The 16,351-nt window shown below is 38.2% G+C and overlaps 2 protein-coding genes across 2 annotated transcripts in view; one reads left to right on the top strand and one right to left on the bottom strand.

Moving 5' to 3' along the window:
• zgc:63587 (uncharacterized protein LOC393431 homolog) overlaps nucleotides 1-6,399 on the bottom strand; it is a 28,488-nt gene extending 22,089 nt beyond the window's left edge. The window contains exons 1-4 of the mRNA XM_053503714.1: nucleotides 6,242-6,399; nucleotides 707-744; nucleotides 474-573; nucleotides 292-378 (exon numbers count right to left, since the gene is read on the bottom strand). Coding sequence (XP_053359689.1) covers nucleotides 292-378; nucleotides 474-573; nucleotides 707-733 — 214 coding nt within the window. The 5' untranslated portion in view covers nucleotides 734-744; nucleotides 6,242-6,399. The remainder of the gene's footprint in view (nucleotides 1-291; nucleotides 379-473; nucleotides 574-706; nucleotides 745-6,241) is intronic.
• A 2,699-nt stretch (nucleotides 6,400-9,098) lies between these two features.
• On the top strand, nucleotides 9,099-11,065 carry cldn5a (claudin 5a). Its single transcript, XM_053504627.1, has one exon. The coding sequence runs from the start codon at nucleotides 9,323-9,325 to the stop codon at nucleotides 9,977-9,979; it is 657 nt and encodes a 218-aa protein (XP_053360602.1). The 5' UTR covers nucleotides 9,099-9,322; the 3' UTR covers nucleotides 9,980-11,065.
• Nucleotides 11,066-16,351: the final 5,286 nt, after the last annotated feature.

The raw sequence follows: 16,351 nt of genomic DNA, 5'->3' as shown, positions 1-16,351 counted from the left end.
TGAGCTATGTGACCTGGCTGAAACAGAGTCATGTGTAGGATTATGCCGATTAAAAGTGGGTTATTGTCTTGGAGTTTTAATATATACCTGACCCCATGGGAGACTTTAGGGGGCTTTTCTATTCAGGAGACTAAAATGAAAAACTTTCTGCATTCCACCTTAAGCACTCAAGTTTTTAGAAACTTTACAAAGTCATCTATTCAGCATTATTTCGTTATTTATTGGAGGCCATGAGGGGAAAGAGAAAGAAAGAAAATGTAACATTTGGTAACATTTAGACCACAAAGATACCTGCTGCTCCAGGTATGTAGCGTTCTGGATAGAGGTCGGTGAGAAACAGGCTGTTGATGAGGGTGGATTTACCCAGTCCAGACTCTCCTACAAAACAAAAATAAGTCAGACAAAGTAAAAAAGAAATTGTTTTTAAAAACTCAATTTAGTCACCTGTGAGAGTGTGTATTTTTGTAACTCACCTACTACCATCAGTGTAAACTCAAAGCCTTTCTTCACAGACTTCCTATGTACCTGGTTAGGGAGGTTAGCAAAACCCACATACCCGGCTGCTTCGGGGAACTACAGCAAACGAAAAAATATACAGAACAAAGAAATCATTACAATTCTGTTTAAATCAGGAAAAATATAATAGAAATGTAATTCTTGATCATTGAATTATGATTACTGTGGGTGCTGGTTACTAATATCCTACCTTTCCTTTTTCTCCAGATTGTGACATGCCTGCAGCAACTTTGCAACAAAAAATAAGGAGAAAAAAAAAACAGTTTAGGTGCATGTCCATAATACACTTTGAAGTTTATGCACAGCATAAAACCCAAATGTTTTTCCTTAAAACTACTTTCATCTGGCTTTTTCACCTCTGGCACACTTATATTCATCAATGACCACTTGTGATTTATATTCACATACTTGCACATAAGTGATGATACAATATAAACCTCAGGACGAGGTGGGAAGTGTGTAAATCCATGAACCGATAGACAGTACAGTTCTGTTTATTTTTCATCTTGCATATGGACTTAGAAAATCTATGCAAGGTGCTTATTTGTACTGAAACCGACTAGCACAATCATAAGATGTTTCTTAAGAGGAGATCTTTCAATAATATAAAGAAAAATTTTTAAAGCTTCAATTAAAAAGTTAGAAAGCTTATCACCAAGTATCCAAACTTTTGTTTTCAGTAGAACTGCACAAATGCATTAAAATAGAATAATTTCAGGAACAGCATACTATAATATGATAATGGAAGTTTAATGTTATATGGTCTTTTTTTTTTACCTTATACTTTCTTTCTATTGAAATGGAAGCATACAGATGCCCAGCAGAATACATGGTTAAAAAAATACTCAACATGGTTAAAAAACAAATTCAACAATGGCAAGTGGTATATAATCTCAATTTCCCTAATAAAGTAAAAATATTCCAGATTCTGCATGGGCCAAAAGCGAGTATACATACACGCACGTACACAGCGGGAGGTGCTGTTACTGCTTGCTGCCAGTAGTGAAAACAATAACATGGATTTAGATTAATGAAGTGGCTCTTTTATTAACACAGGAATCACACAAAGCAGCTTCACATGAGGCACGGAATAAGAGCACAGATTTACGCACACATGTATTATTCAAACTTGTGGGCATTATACCGATCTCTTTGCTAACAAAACTTAGATTTAGTTTTTATAAACGTTTCTGCTTTAAAATACAACAGCTCTTTCTTCAAATATGAACAATCTGTCCTAAACAATAGGAACAACGCTTATTACATTTTCCTGCCATTGTTGAGAAACCTACACTTTCCACCCCCTGTAGCAGGTGACCACCAGTAGTGACCCGACTTAAAAGATTTGCTATTTCAACCTTTAAGCTTAAAAGGGCTGTAAAGCTCTTAACTAAATTCCTGCTGAAGCTTTGCATTGAAAAAGCCATGGAAATGTGATCCACACATACAGGAAATGGGAGCCACACATACAGTAAGCTTATTAAGGGAATTAGAATAATTTAGAGGCACAGACGCAAGGGAGAGAGACAAAGACTGGTCTCCTAAAATTGACATTGGAGAGGTGAAATAACCGTGCACTCAGATTTATAAAATACTATAAAAGTAACCCAGTAAATCAGTACTTACCGATGATAAATTTGATTTAAGTACAAGAGAAATACTTAACAAGCCATCTAATTTAAAGATTCAAGATTCAAAGAACTTTATTAATCCCAGAGGGAAATTGCTTAGCATTTTTAGACCAATGGTTTAGGATAGTAACAATTGTACAAGCTCACATTTTGTTCTGTGCCATAACCAAGAAACCATACTGAATTTTGTCAAAAAACTGAACACAGACATATGAGAAACAAACTGTGTGCCACTGATTAACCATCATAGATTTGTTTCAAAAAGCTATTTTGAACAAACCTTGACATTTCTGCCAAACACAATGGTAGTGATTATTTTCTGCTGCTGTAGTACATTAGATGTCTGACAGAACCCTATTTGATAGTCGGCTAAAAAAATGTGTGACATTGTATTAAGTCTCAAAAATTTGGGAGTGTTATCTCTCTGTTTCACAAAGAAATATTTCCACACTTGGAATCTTTTGGGCTGCTTGTCACCATTAACACAACCCAACAAAGGTTCTACTCAGAAAAAGCACTATAAGGCTAATGAAGTATAAGGCTAATGAAGTAAAAAAAAAAAGCTCTATGCCTCTTATTTTATCTCTTATATTGAATGAGAAGATGGTGTCATGCTAAATATTCTAAGTTAAGGCCACTATTTAAGGCAATAACTGGTCAGCAACCTAAAACTGCCATATGATGGATACTGAACAACCGGTGTATCAATCAAAGTGTTGGATCACACAATATGGACACCTTACCCTAGCTAAAAACTGATTGCTGGGTCTAGTCCTGCTTAAAGCTCACAAAGTCTATGTCATGCATTAGCTCATAAGTAGGAAGAACCCTAGCTAATTCAGTGTTAAGACCTGAATGCTAGTCAGAGCAGACAAACAGCATATTCACTTCAGAGTACCATATTGCTAATATGCAAACATATGATGAGACTTCCAGATAAATTTCTCCTTGCTGATAAATGTAGCCTAATTTTCCCCTGGTATCACAGAATAAACTAATGAATAATAATTATTTTAGCATTACAGTGTGTGGCTATACCCAAATGTGCACTTAAAAGGTTCCTCTAGCAGACTGAACATGCAAAAATCACACAATATATATATATATATATATATATATATATATATATATATATATATATATATATATATACACTGACACTATTATTCAAATCATTTATTTTTATGTGAACTCAATGCAAGTCACTTTTGTCAGCAGGTCATTTTGCTAAAACACAGCTCCAAGGTTCCAGTTCAGAATTCCCTGAGCTCAGGTAACTGTCTATGCAAAATACCACTCGTTTTTCTGATGTCCATATTGGTTTTCTGAAAGTTCCTTCCATAATTACCTTACAAAAATATGCACAAAAAAAAAAAAAAAGAATACACATATGCTAGTTTTGACTATAGATGCTATAGTCTATTAGACTATGGTACTGTGAACCATAAGTATCAATTTTGCATAAAATAAATGCACCAAATGTAATCGTGTTGATTATTATTGGCTTGTTATATAAGAAATAAATAGAACCTCAACTGGATGGCATTTCCTTAAACTATTAACAATATCGATACACACTGGAATAGAACTAACGCCTTTACCATTTCATAAGACATGATTTTATTAGTGCTGGCTTAATTAATCACTGCTAACCACAAATCCCTTCTGTTTATCAGCAGAAATCCTATAGAATGCCCTGCCATCTGCTAGCTCCCCCCAATTACAGCATACAACCATCAAACATGTGTCAGGCTTTATAAAGCACTTATTACTATTGCTTTTAACCATCAACTGTGAAATACTGACCACCAAGATAAAGACCCCCAAAAGAAAAAAATAATTGCATTCTAAAGCTGATGTCAGGTACAGGATCTCTATACTGGAAAGGTCCCCATTTTGCTCTCAACCTCAATTCTTTGTGCTGTGAGTTCCAAAATACGTTGCAAACATTCTGTTCCATGTTAATATGATTGCATAATTTCAACATGGACAGATTTTCCAGTTACACTTTAATGTTGTAATGAATCTCCCCCTCTACAACATCCCAAACGTCTTCTACTTGATTCAGCTCCAGTGGCTGAGAAGGCCACAAAGAACATTGAACATGTTGTAATGTTCATAATACCAGTTAGGAATTTTCCCTTTGTTTACAGTATATAAACATATTATATACATACATATATACTATATACAACTAATTGGTGTTAATGAGTCCAAAAGAATGCCAAGAAAAAAAAATTCTGTCTGTGCTGAATTCTGTCCATACCATCTGTGCACATGAGCAGAAATTGAGATTCTTTAGCCCAGGCTACATTTTTCAGGCTTCAGCTGTCCAGTTTTTGTGAGTCTGTGCCCACTGCAGCCTCAGTGTTCTGTTTTTGGTTGACACAACTGAAATATGAATTGGTCTTCTGCTGTTGGAGCTCATCAGCCACAAGATTTGACAAGCTGGGCAGTCTGAAATGCTTTTCTGCTTAACACAAGGTGGTTATCTTAGACTTTATGTCAGCTCAAATGATTTTATTCATTTTCATTTGACCTCACTGATCAACAAGATATTTACATTTTCTGAGCTTTTTCTTTACTTTTTCTTTACTTTTTCCTTACTTTAATGATACAATGAAGGACCCGAAACCAGTCTCCGAATAATTTGCTGTATGTCTGGCAGAATTTAATGACACTTTTGCAGTGCTTAGGTATTAAACCATAAATGAAATCAAAATGTTGAGTAGAAGTGAAGTTATAAGCAGTTATGCGACATCCACGCACTTGATTCTTAAGTCTGATTAATGTTTTACATTATAGTGCTGCTTAAATACAACACAAAACTGGCTGGACAGACTTTAATGAAACTTTAGGAGTGCTTAGACATCTGCCTGAAGTTTAACCTGCGCCATAAATGAAATCAAAATAGTAAGTAAAAGCAATGTTATGAACAGTTATGTGCCAGATTTAATAATCTATTTTTAAATAGGCTACTAATAAGCTCCTTGCTCAATATAAACACACATCTGCAACAATAGATATTAATTAGAAATTTAAAACTGATTATTTTTAGTGCAATTGGTTAACATTTTCACAGCTAAGATAACAACACTGAAGTGGTACAAGCGAATTTTAATGGTGTTATTTTAAGAAGTTTAAGAACTTTATCTGAACTACTTTTTCAATTTCTCATCAGTAATTTACTCTCCAATTACCAATTACAGGGAGTGTACTTGGCTGACGATGAAAGGATTTCGGCCTTTTAACTATTTCTACAAACTCTTTTCCCGCCAATAATGGGTACTGTTGTGCATGAAAATCCCAGGAGATTAGCAATTACAGAAATACTTAAAGTGGCTAGTCTGGTACCAACAATCATGCTATGGTCAAAGTCACTGTGATCACAGTTTCCTCCAGTCTTGTGGCTGTATCTCCAAGCTTTAATGCTTTGTTGCCAAAAGATTGGATATGGAGATAACTGCATAAATGGGTGTGTGTACAGGTTTGTGCTTAGTAAGTGTGTATGTGTAACTTAAAAGGAGAAAAAATAGATACTTTATGCCAGTTTTAAAAATGCTACATAAATGTTCTCAAAACATTTAACTTTTCAGCAAACCCAATCACACCAGACCTTTAAAAGGTTCCATGCTGTCCCTCTAAGATCCATTCTGCCTGAACACTATCTTTCTATTGGTGGCAGTGTTCAACGTGAATAGCACAAAATCCACATAAACTTAGAAAGAACAGTAGGGCTTTCAGGTAAATGTAATACTGGATTTCACTGGGCCTTCACCGTCCTATTCATTGCTTTAGCCGCCCAAAGCGCCCACACCCTGTTTTTAAGGGCACTGCCGTTAGCACTAAAACAGCTGAGGAATGTTAAATAAACACCGTATCGTGTTGAATGATTACTTGAAATATTCGGTAAATAAAATAAACTGACCAACTTTTAAAGTGCGCTATTGCGACGAATTCCAAAGTATTTCAGCTGTTCGTGTAAACTTTTAACTTCCGCACATCAGTCTACAGTGTTTCACTGGACTCAGCTGTTAGCTCAGGCAGCGCAAGCAGGCTACCGCAAGCAGGCTCAACACAGAAGAAGCGCTTACCTCGGTGTAAACTTTTGACAAAATACAAAAGACAGACTTCTCTTCTTCTCACTTATATTCACACTTTTCCCAGGACTGTCCAGGGGATCCGGAAACCGCTACAATCCCGCCTCCGCCCCACAATGCCGTTCAGTCTCTGCCCCTGAAGTAGAGAGCAACAAGCGACATTCCGGCTCCTAATGGGCGTCGCGTAGAGCGAGGGAAAAGGGCCATTAAGAGCCAAGATGGTGGAAAACGCGCACAGTTTCTCTAGAAACCTGCACGCGCTGTTTTGTCGGGGATCAATGGAGGTGACTGGACATGATGTTAAAGAAACAAAAAAGTTTAGTCCATCTATTTGGATGTTCCCTTTTCGTTTAATTATTATCCGGAAGTTGAGTTATGTTAATTGGACTTCTTCTTAGTGTAGTGGAAACATTTCACTACTCATCCAAGGAGCTTCTTCAGTTTTTCAGTTTTTCAGTTTAATTATTATGGTTATTTAAATAGCTCTATGAACCTGGACTGGTGTTAAAACTGCACAATGCAAAACCCAAACAATGTAGAGCAAACTGAAATCTGTAAATGTACACACCCTCGAATTACTGTTTAAATCTGTTTTGACTGTTTGTCCATTACTGTTGTCTCCTTCCGAGGGGAAGGAGACCCCAAGGAACTTGGCCTGCCCATGGACCACCCCGAAGTGTACCTTGAAAAATCTAACATATATCTAATACATTTTAACATTAAATATCCCCCGCTCCCCTCCTGAGCAGGAAGCAGTAACAAATGTTTTCACACTCCTTTGTTCTTGCATGTGTGAATACAATAGTTCAATAGTTATTATTGTAAATGTAAATAAGAGGTTCAATTTAAAATAAGTTCCTTTATTTTTTAAATCTAGCATTGTTATTCTGTATCCTGTATGTTATCATGTATACTGTAACTTCAGTGACATATTGGATGTGTGAAAATATTATAACATTAGTCTTAAAGTAAATTAAAGTAAATAATGCTTAGCATTTGGTTAAATATGAATTTTTCCCAATAAGTGCATCAAGCCAGTGACTCACAGATATCACCATACTGTTGCATTCTTTTTTTTGTGATGCTTTCCAGTTTTGTACTATAGCGTCTTTTCAGTTTATGTTCCTTTTGGAGGGTTTTGCCCCTTTCAGTCTCCTCCTTTGGTGGTAAAATGCATGTTCCATAGTAGTTATGGTCCGGTGATTGCATTTGTCCAGTCTAAAATCTTCCATTTTTTGCTCCAATAAAGTTTTTTGTTGTGTCTTTTTGTAGTAAACAAGATCACTGTGTTGCACATTCTATTCTAATATATGGACACCATCTACTGCGTAATCCCCCTTTTGTTACCCCAAACTTTGCAATATATCTTACAATAGAAAAAGTTCTGTATATCATACTTAAAACTGTCTGACCTTACATTGTGCTTTAGATTATCTTTGTAGATTTTTTTAATATATTTTTTTAATAGGGTCTCAGAAGCCACTGAATTTTTACTCACTCACTTACTCACTCATCATCTATACAGCTTTATCCTGTATCCAGGGTCGCGGGGGCTCTGGAGTCTATCCCAGGAGACTTAGGGCACAAGGCAGGGTACACCCAGGACAGGGTGCCAATCCATCACAGGTCACACACATCATACACCAATTAGCCTAATCTGCAGGTCTTTGGACTATGGGAGGAAACCCACCAAGGCCAGGGAGAACATGCAAACTCCTCGCACACAGAGATAAGAATTAAACCCAGATCCTGGAGGTGCAAGGCGACAGTGCTAACCACTACACCACTGTGCTGCCTGAATTTTGACTATTTTACTTTTTTTTTTACTTCGACTATTAATAACTACTCCAATGTGCAATGCTATCAGTCCTGTTCTTACCCATCCCAAAGAATATTCCTTCTCTGCTGGAAAGGTTTAGAGTAAATATGAAGTAGCATGATTTGCTCCCCAATGGGGTTATACCTATTACTGTATCTCTTGTAGCCATTTCTTTTTTTTTTTTTTTTTTGCATGATGCAAATAATAACTTTTGGGTTACAGTGGACAACATGCTGCCTTGTGATTGCAGTGAAAAAATTAATTAATTAAGAGAACATTTGTTAACTGTCATTTAAGAGATTTTAATGTATTTTAATGTATAATGGTAATGTTAATGTTTGAAACTATGAACGAGGACTATGAACATCAACATTTGCTAAATGTTTGCTAGGTTACAGGCTTCATGAACAAGTTGTCAATTTTTATATTGAAATAATATAAAAACTTCATTAAGTGGTCAAATAATGCAGTGTTATTTTGGAGAATTAAAGCGTTTATTAATTCTTTAAAAAAAGAAACTTTAAACTTTATAAAGGTATCAGTCTCTCCATCCTATGATTTTGCTTTTAAATTACATGGGCGTGTGTTTATTCAACACTAATACATGAGTTCATAGCCAAAGCTGTAATTAGCCTCTGCTGAGACTGTATAGGGGAAAACAGTTATTAGAACTATATGCACTTAAGTACAGTATATATTTTTAAACTCGTAGTCCTAATAACTTCTATTAAAAGTTAATGAGCTGGATTTAATTAAGTTAAACGTACACGACATTAAGTGATTAAGATTATATAGGCTACAACAGTACTCGTGATAGTTTTCTGTCTCCCCCTCATCTGTGTCCCTATGTCCAGCCTGCTAGAGAGTTTCAAACCAGTAGGTGCCTTCCTCCCCTTCCTCCCTGATGGTCTCACTGCCCAGCTTCCTCTGTTTTCTATTGGCCACGAGTAGATGCGGCGCTTTGTGATTGGACAAAAGTTTGGCTTTTCTGCTTGAACACGCTTGCAAGCTCAGTCACCCCCTTCTTCTGGTGTACCGTTTGTTAGCAGCTTTGATTCTCTCCTCCTCCTCCTCACTCTCCTGCGCGCAGAGACCGTTACTCAGAGCTCCTGCATCACGCAGTGGTGTTTATCTGAGGGGAAGCATCTGCGTCTTTTAAACGACCAACTGGAAAGTGGACCTGCTGTTTATCATTTAAGAAGCGGACTGTTCACCAGCCCCGAAGGGTAATACTAAGGAGAATATTCTAAGGGAAGATGGCCTCGGCGGCTCTGGAGCTTCTCGGCCTGATACTAGCCGTGTTTGGCACGCTGCTGGAGATGATCGCATGCGGTCTGCCCACGTGGAAGGTGGCGGCGCACATCGAGGCCAACATCGTGGTGTCGCAGACCATCTGGGACGGCCTGTGGATGTCTTGCGCTGTTCAGAGTACGGGCCAGATGCAGTGTAAGGTGCACGACTCGATGCTGGCGCTCAGCAGCGACCTGCAGGTGGCGCGCGCACTGACTGTAGTCTCGTCCGTGCTGTGCGTGTTGGCGCTGCTGGCCGTGATCGCCGGAGCGCAGTGCACCAACTGCATCCGTGCCGAGCTCGTCAAGGTGCGAGTTGTGAACTTCGGTGGAGCGCTCTACATCGTCAGCGCCGTGCTGGTGCTCGTGCCCCTCTGCTGGATGGCCAACAAAATCATCGCCGATTTTTACAACCCGCACGTGCCCCCGGCCCAGAAGCGCGAGATGGGGGCCGCGCTGTACATCGGCTGGGCGGCCGCGGGGCTCCTACTGCTGGGCGGCTCAGTGCTCTGCTGCTCGTGTCCGCCATCATCAGCGGCCGGGGCGGGTTACTCCATCAACTACGCACCCACAAAAAGAGCGCCCACATCCAATGGAGACTACGATAAGAGGAACTACGTCTAAATCCACAACTAAAACGCAGGCGTAAAGCCATGGTTAGGGCGGACTGCAGAACCCAGTAGCTGCAACATGGGATTTGCGCGCAACACTTCCAAACGGCTCCCTTAAAGATCTTTTTTTTTTTTCGGTTTTAAAGGTTCTCTAGAGGACCATACAACAGAGGATTTTACTTCTGGGTTCAATCTAGAATCCGGTTAGAATACTCGAACCCGTAACCATCCAAAGAAACCTTGAACTCTTTTCTAAAAGTCTAACACCGTCTGTCCCATATATCAATTCCGACATTATTCGCATTGAATAAAATATTGCAGAAGAAGAGGAAGGAGCCGACCACTGCCCTAAAATCTGTAAAAAGAATTTCAGGACTAAATGTCTTTCTGCATTGAGTTAATGTACCGCTGTACTGTAAAAGCAAAGTGTCGGGTAACGCCTGGCTGTTTCCTTGTAGCCTGTGTGATTTTTGCACCTGTAGATTTTTTTTGTCCTATATATAAACCACCTGTTTTTTCCTAGTCATGGACTCTTAATGTCTTCTACGGACTTTTTTGGACTCCCTGTTTTAATCATAGAAGGCTATGTGTTTTGAAGGGCCAAAAAAACTGATTTCAGCTTAATTTTTTGAAAGAATATTTCCACTTTTGATTGTTTGTTTGATTGTTTGTTTGTTTTTTACGCAATTCTTTCTTGAATTTTTAACAAAGCATGATGATGATGATGGTGATGATAATGATTGTTTCCATGGGAAACTTGAAAGTCTATTTGCTAGTCCTTATTCTATTTGGGAGGTCTGAAAGCAGAGATTTTTCCTTGCATGTGCTGTCAGACACACATCTGCCTAGCTCAGAAACTGATGTTGATTTTAGTAGCTGTTTAGTTAAATGAGCAGGTGCGTTAAAGGACAGGCCAGACCAGTGTGCCATTAAAATAATGTGCTGGGCATACTTTGTTTGTGCCTTGTAAAATTATTTGTACATTAAACTAAAAAGACCACAATACCAAAATTTTTCCTCAGTAGTAAATTACTATTTTTTAAACATGTTTTGTTTTAAATGCTTTGAACTGTAATGTTTTTAATAAACAGTTATCAAAATGGAACCGTGAATGTTTATTTAGCCGTTAAACAGCAAATGGCAACAAATCTAAGAAATATTTCTCATTTATTTGAGTGATGTGATTGTTTTTATTCCTGGAAATAGACTTGGGTGACCTGGTTTTAAAAGTGGTTAAATGATGTTATTCTGCATTTCCAAATGTGTCCTACTTATGTGTTTACTGGAAATGTCTTTCACTGCACTTTGTTTCAGTCCCATTGTCTTCAGAACCCCCTCCACACATGCAAGCGCGTGCGCGCACACACACACACACTCCTTGTCTATCTGCCTAAACACCACACGGTCACCGCACAATAAATTTAAGCTCCAATTTGCATCGTATTCTCAAGGCACCTATGTATGATTTAGAAATATAGTTCTGCCTGCCCAACTATAAATCTAAATCTTACATGGGTGTCTTTATATAAAAATAATTTTCATACTTAGCAACTTCTCATTGGGCGTAATACCATAACTTTTAATATTTAGACCTTGTTGTTCACATATTTGGCTATGTACAGGCCTTTATTGTATTTATTATTGTAATTGGATTAGATACACATTAAAACAAATTTACTATTCACCATTGGATTAAAGTAAAATTGAAGCCAAACTCTAGAAAATTTGACATTAATTTACAAACAGAGCAGGAGACAAAAAGCAGTGCCTGATTGGGTATGGGCTTTGCTCAGCATGCTTAAGTAGACAGTGCAAAGTTTTAAAATGGTATTTAGCTGCTTAATTAGTCAATGTCTAATGCTTAATTAGCTTTAGCTGTTTAATTTAATTAAAAAATGATTACATTTAGTAAGATAGAAAGATTAAATAAAGCTAAAAAAATAATTAGTCTATTAGTATAATTAGTAGCATAGTTGCCCCTGAGTTGGGGCAAAATATGTGCAAATAATATTTAAATGTATTTAATTAGTGTCCACATTGTTTTTAGGTAATGAACAAATACAGTAAAAACAGAGAGCTCCAGTGAGAGCTTAGTCAAAGCACTGCTGTATTTTACAGCGTTGTTGACAGTGCTCACGTCAGCCCACCTCTCCACTATAGTCTCTGCACAATGACGCCTATCTGAATGTTCCAGACCTGGAGTAGCTTTTTCAGACTCCATTGTGCAACTGTTAGTTCCAGTCACCCTGTTACAGCAGACTAGGTTATGCAGAAGTGTAAGGTGTGTGTGTGTGTGTGTGTGTGTGAGAGAGAGAGAGAGGGTCTAAGTTGGGTGTAGTAGTAGGGGGAAGGGATGAGTTTTTTAAGGACCCTCATTCCACAGCAAACAGCGAGGCACACAGGGGCAGGCACAACATCATTAAAGAACCTTTGTCATGGCAACCATAAAGAGCCTGTAGATGTTGCCTGGTGACAGTTCCCTGTAATGTGGTCTTATGGATGAAGACAATAAGGACCCCGATGGTTCACATTCCAAAACACAGAGGGAGAGAGAGACAGAAACAGAGAGAGGGTGAAGGACAGATACAGACAGTGGGGGAGGGAAAAGATGTGGGAGGTGGTGTGTGTGTGTGTGTGTGTGTGTGTGTGTGTTAGGGTCAGAGTAAAGAGCAGAGCAATCTATTTCTTTAAAGGTCTTACAAGTCTTCCTTAGGTCAAAATTAGATTGTACAAAATAAATTATTTAGTAAGTATTAACATGACAAAAATGTAAACCAAACATCAAGAAATATGAAACTTTTGTGGGGTATAAAAATCAAATCAAATAATACAATATTAATTATCTGCTAGCTTAAATAGCTTATTTTTAAAGGTGGGCTATTGTATTTAAAACCACAACTTGATTTACACATTGGTAGTATAGAATAATTTGGAAAGAGCATGGTTGTGTGTTAAATTTAGACATAAATCAAAGGGATAGATTTAAAAAGGGATTTATAAATAAAAAGAATTCTTAAATCAAAACCGAGATGCTTATAAGTATATTTCAATAGATCTTGGTTGTTGTAAATTTTCCTTTCTCTGCATGCCAAACTTTGTCACCCAGAGCATGAGTACAATGTATCTGGTTAGCCATGTGGATACAAGAGTTAAATTTGTGCTAAATGCACTGTAACCTTGAAAGATACCAACTTGATTTATCTCAGTGGGACTTTTTGTGAGTCAGAAGCTTCACGTGAGTCTCAGCTTAACCTCGGAATGCATTGTTTTACAAATATTACATTGTTATATTACAGAAACTTCACATTTGAGGTGAAGAGCAAGAGAATTTATAACAACTGATACCTACAGTATGGTAACGTTACTGCTGTCACACACATCATCTCATTCCCATGGTCACTCATACTGTTGCTGTCATACCTACATTTATATTCATTTTATTCTAACTGTATATTGTATATCTGTAGATTTTATTTTTTACATTCTTATCTATTTGCCTTTGCTTAACTTCTTATTCTGTTTAATTTTTTCTTTTTAGTCCAAGAACAGTCATGTAAGCATTTCACTGCGTATCATACTGAGTATGGATGTGTACGTGACAAATAAAATGTTGAATTTGAAATTATACTTATATGCTGGAAAAAAACTAAACTATTTCTTTACCTCCTGCTGGTCTAGACTTATATCACAAAACTAAAGACACAGACTATTTACTATTACAGACTATTGGGTCATAAATGCACACAATTATAGAAGAGGTGACTATACCCCCTCTCTTTCTTTTTCACACACAGTTAAACAATTGTGATTCTATGTTCTCATTGTGGCACTTTCTCATGTAGCCTTTGTCCCTCTTCGGTTGGGGACAAAGTCATTTCCTTCTTCCCACAGCTGAGTATTTGTTATCTCATCATCCAGATCACTGCCAACAGGACCTCACAAATAACCTCTTACCTCTTTTCACACCACTGGATTTTGTGTATATCGTTATCCCTTTCCCTGTCCATGTTTAAATGCTGCTTTTAAAAAAGTGTTCTTATTAGGACATTACAAGGTATTTATGTCCACCAAATGCTTATTGAGATTACATGGGCAAAATTCCACCTGGAGCTGCAGTCAAAAGTGCATTACACATAAGCTGAGTATGTGAAAGTGAATAAGTTATGTTCTGCTTGTGAGTAATATTGTTCCGATCAACATACATTCTAGTCCCCTTTGTCCATGTACACGTGGGTGTGTGTGATGCACAGATGTGTCACAGTGTAGGAGAGTAATGAGACTTCCTGCTTAACGATCAGCAGGTCAGGAAACAGGAAGGAAGTCAATGAGGAGAGCCTATGTACCAAAGTCTACAGAAACGTTTATTCTTCTGTAATATTTACTTTTTGAAGACAGGATTTAAAGGTCACAGTGCTAACCACTATGCGCCACCATGTTTCCATAAAATTAAAGAAGAAGAAAAAAAATCAAGAGTAATTTTCAAAATATTGGCAAATATTAATAAATTAGTAACTAAATCTCTGGTCATGAAGATAAGGAATCTCTTGGGAATGTAATGCCTCGAGTAAGTGATGATCATGCTGTCAGCTCGTGAAAAAACCTCGCAATGTGACTTGTTTACATTCAGATTCAAACTCTTGGATCAAGGTCGAGGTTTGAAAACATTGCTGAGCCATCGAACTAAGGTGTGAGTTCCATCAAAGTGGGACTTGGGTACTTGTCAAATATTTTAACCTTGTTAACTGCACAATGATCCATACAGAGGTGCAGAGCACCAGGCTCCTCCTTAGCCAACACAAGTTTGCCAGAGTAACAGTAAAAGTTGCAGACTTGCCTGTACCCAAAAGTGAGAACCAGAGCATTGTAAACAGTTAGACTGGCATTCTGTTGGGAAATAACTAAAAGTTTGGGTAAAATATTGCTTCATAAAAAAGTCAGATCACCGTAATTATGCAGGGCAGTAGATGGCACAACCAAAAACTGTTTAATAAAATAGTATCAACTTTTAAGAGAGATACACTGGTACCAGTGTCCACCTGAAATTGTAGATGAACATTGAGACTGACTGTGCACAGTTCAATGTTATAAGCCTTGAGTTCACATTGTAAGTTATTGTGGTCACAGTTGGGTACCATTGTTGACTGTTTCGGCTAAGGCAAAGTAACATGATGTTGTTGTTAGTCTTTCGGCTGCTTCCATCAACTTGGCACAGGTTTTATGCCGGATGCCTTTACTGACGCTACCCACCCAAAATGTATGTGAGCAAATTTATTGAACGTAGTTAATCTTTGGCATGTCAGTTCGCAAGCTAGCCAGGTCTTGTATATCTCCTGTTGTCTCGCTGGAATGAGAGGAAGGATCTGAAGAAGCTGCTCAACTGAAAGTTGATACTTATTGCTGAGTTAAATTAGTTGCTGATTACGTAGTAACTCTACATGCATGGCCTTTCTGTTTAATGTGCCGCAGTAAAAGTACACGCATTGATTTGATTATTGATTCCAATCTTTCATATTGAGCAAGTACAAAACATACTGTATATAACTGTGATAGTACCTGTTTATTTCAGAAATAAGTGCATTATTCCTCTCTCTCTCTCTCTCTCTTTCTCTCTCTCTCACTCACTCATTCACTCACTCACACTCACTCACTCACTCACTCACTCACTCACTCACTCACTCACTCACTCACTCTCACTCACTCACTCACTCACTCACTCACTCACACTCACTCACTCACACTCACTCACTCACTCATTCACTTACTCTTTCACTCACTCACTCACTCACTCTCTCACTCACTCACTCACACTCACTCACTCACACTCACTCACTCACACTCTCTCACTCACTCACTCACACTCACTCACTCACTCATTCATTCACTTACTCTCTCACTCACTCTTTCACTCACTCACTCACTCACACTCACTCACTCACACTCTCTCACTCACTCACACTCACTCACTCACACTCACTCACTCACTCTTTCACTCACTCTTTCACTCACTCACTCACACTCTCTCCCTGACTCACTCACTCACTCATTCACTCACTCTCTCACTCACTCTTTCACTCACTCACTCACACTCACTCACTCACTCACTCTTTCACTCACTCACTCACACTCACTCACTCACTCACTCACTCACTCACTCACACTCACTCACACTCACTCACTCACTCACTCAAACTCACTCACTCACACTCTCTCACTCACTCACTCACTTACTCACACTCACTCACTCACTCACTCACTCACTCACTCACTCACACTCTCTCACTCACTCATTCACTCACTCTCTCACTCACTCACTCACACTCACTCACTCACTCACTCACTCACTCACTCACACTCACTCACTTACTCACACTCACTTACACTCTCT

Source organism: Clarias gariepinus, chromosome 9 (genome assembly GCF_024256425.1).
Source record: "Clarias gariepinus isolate MV-2021 ecotype Netherlands chromosome 9, CGAR_prim_01v2, whole genome shotgun sequence".
Taxonomy (NCBI): domain Eukaryota; kingdom Metazoa; phylum Chordata; class Actinopteri; order Siluriformes; family Clariidae; genus Clarias; species Clarias gariepinus.
Note: the sequence above shows the minus strand (reverse complement) of the source record. Positions and strands in the feature narration are given on the sequence as shown.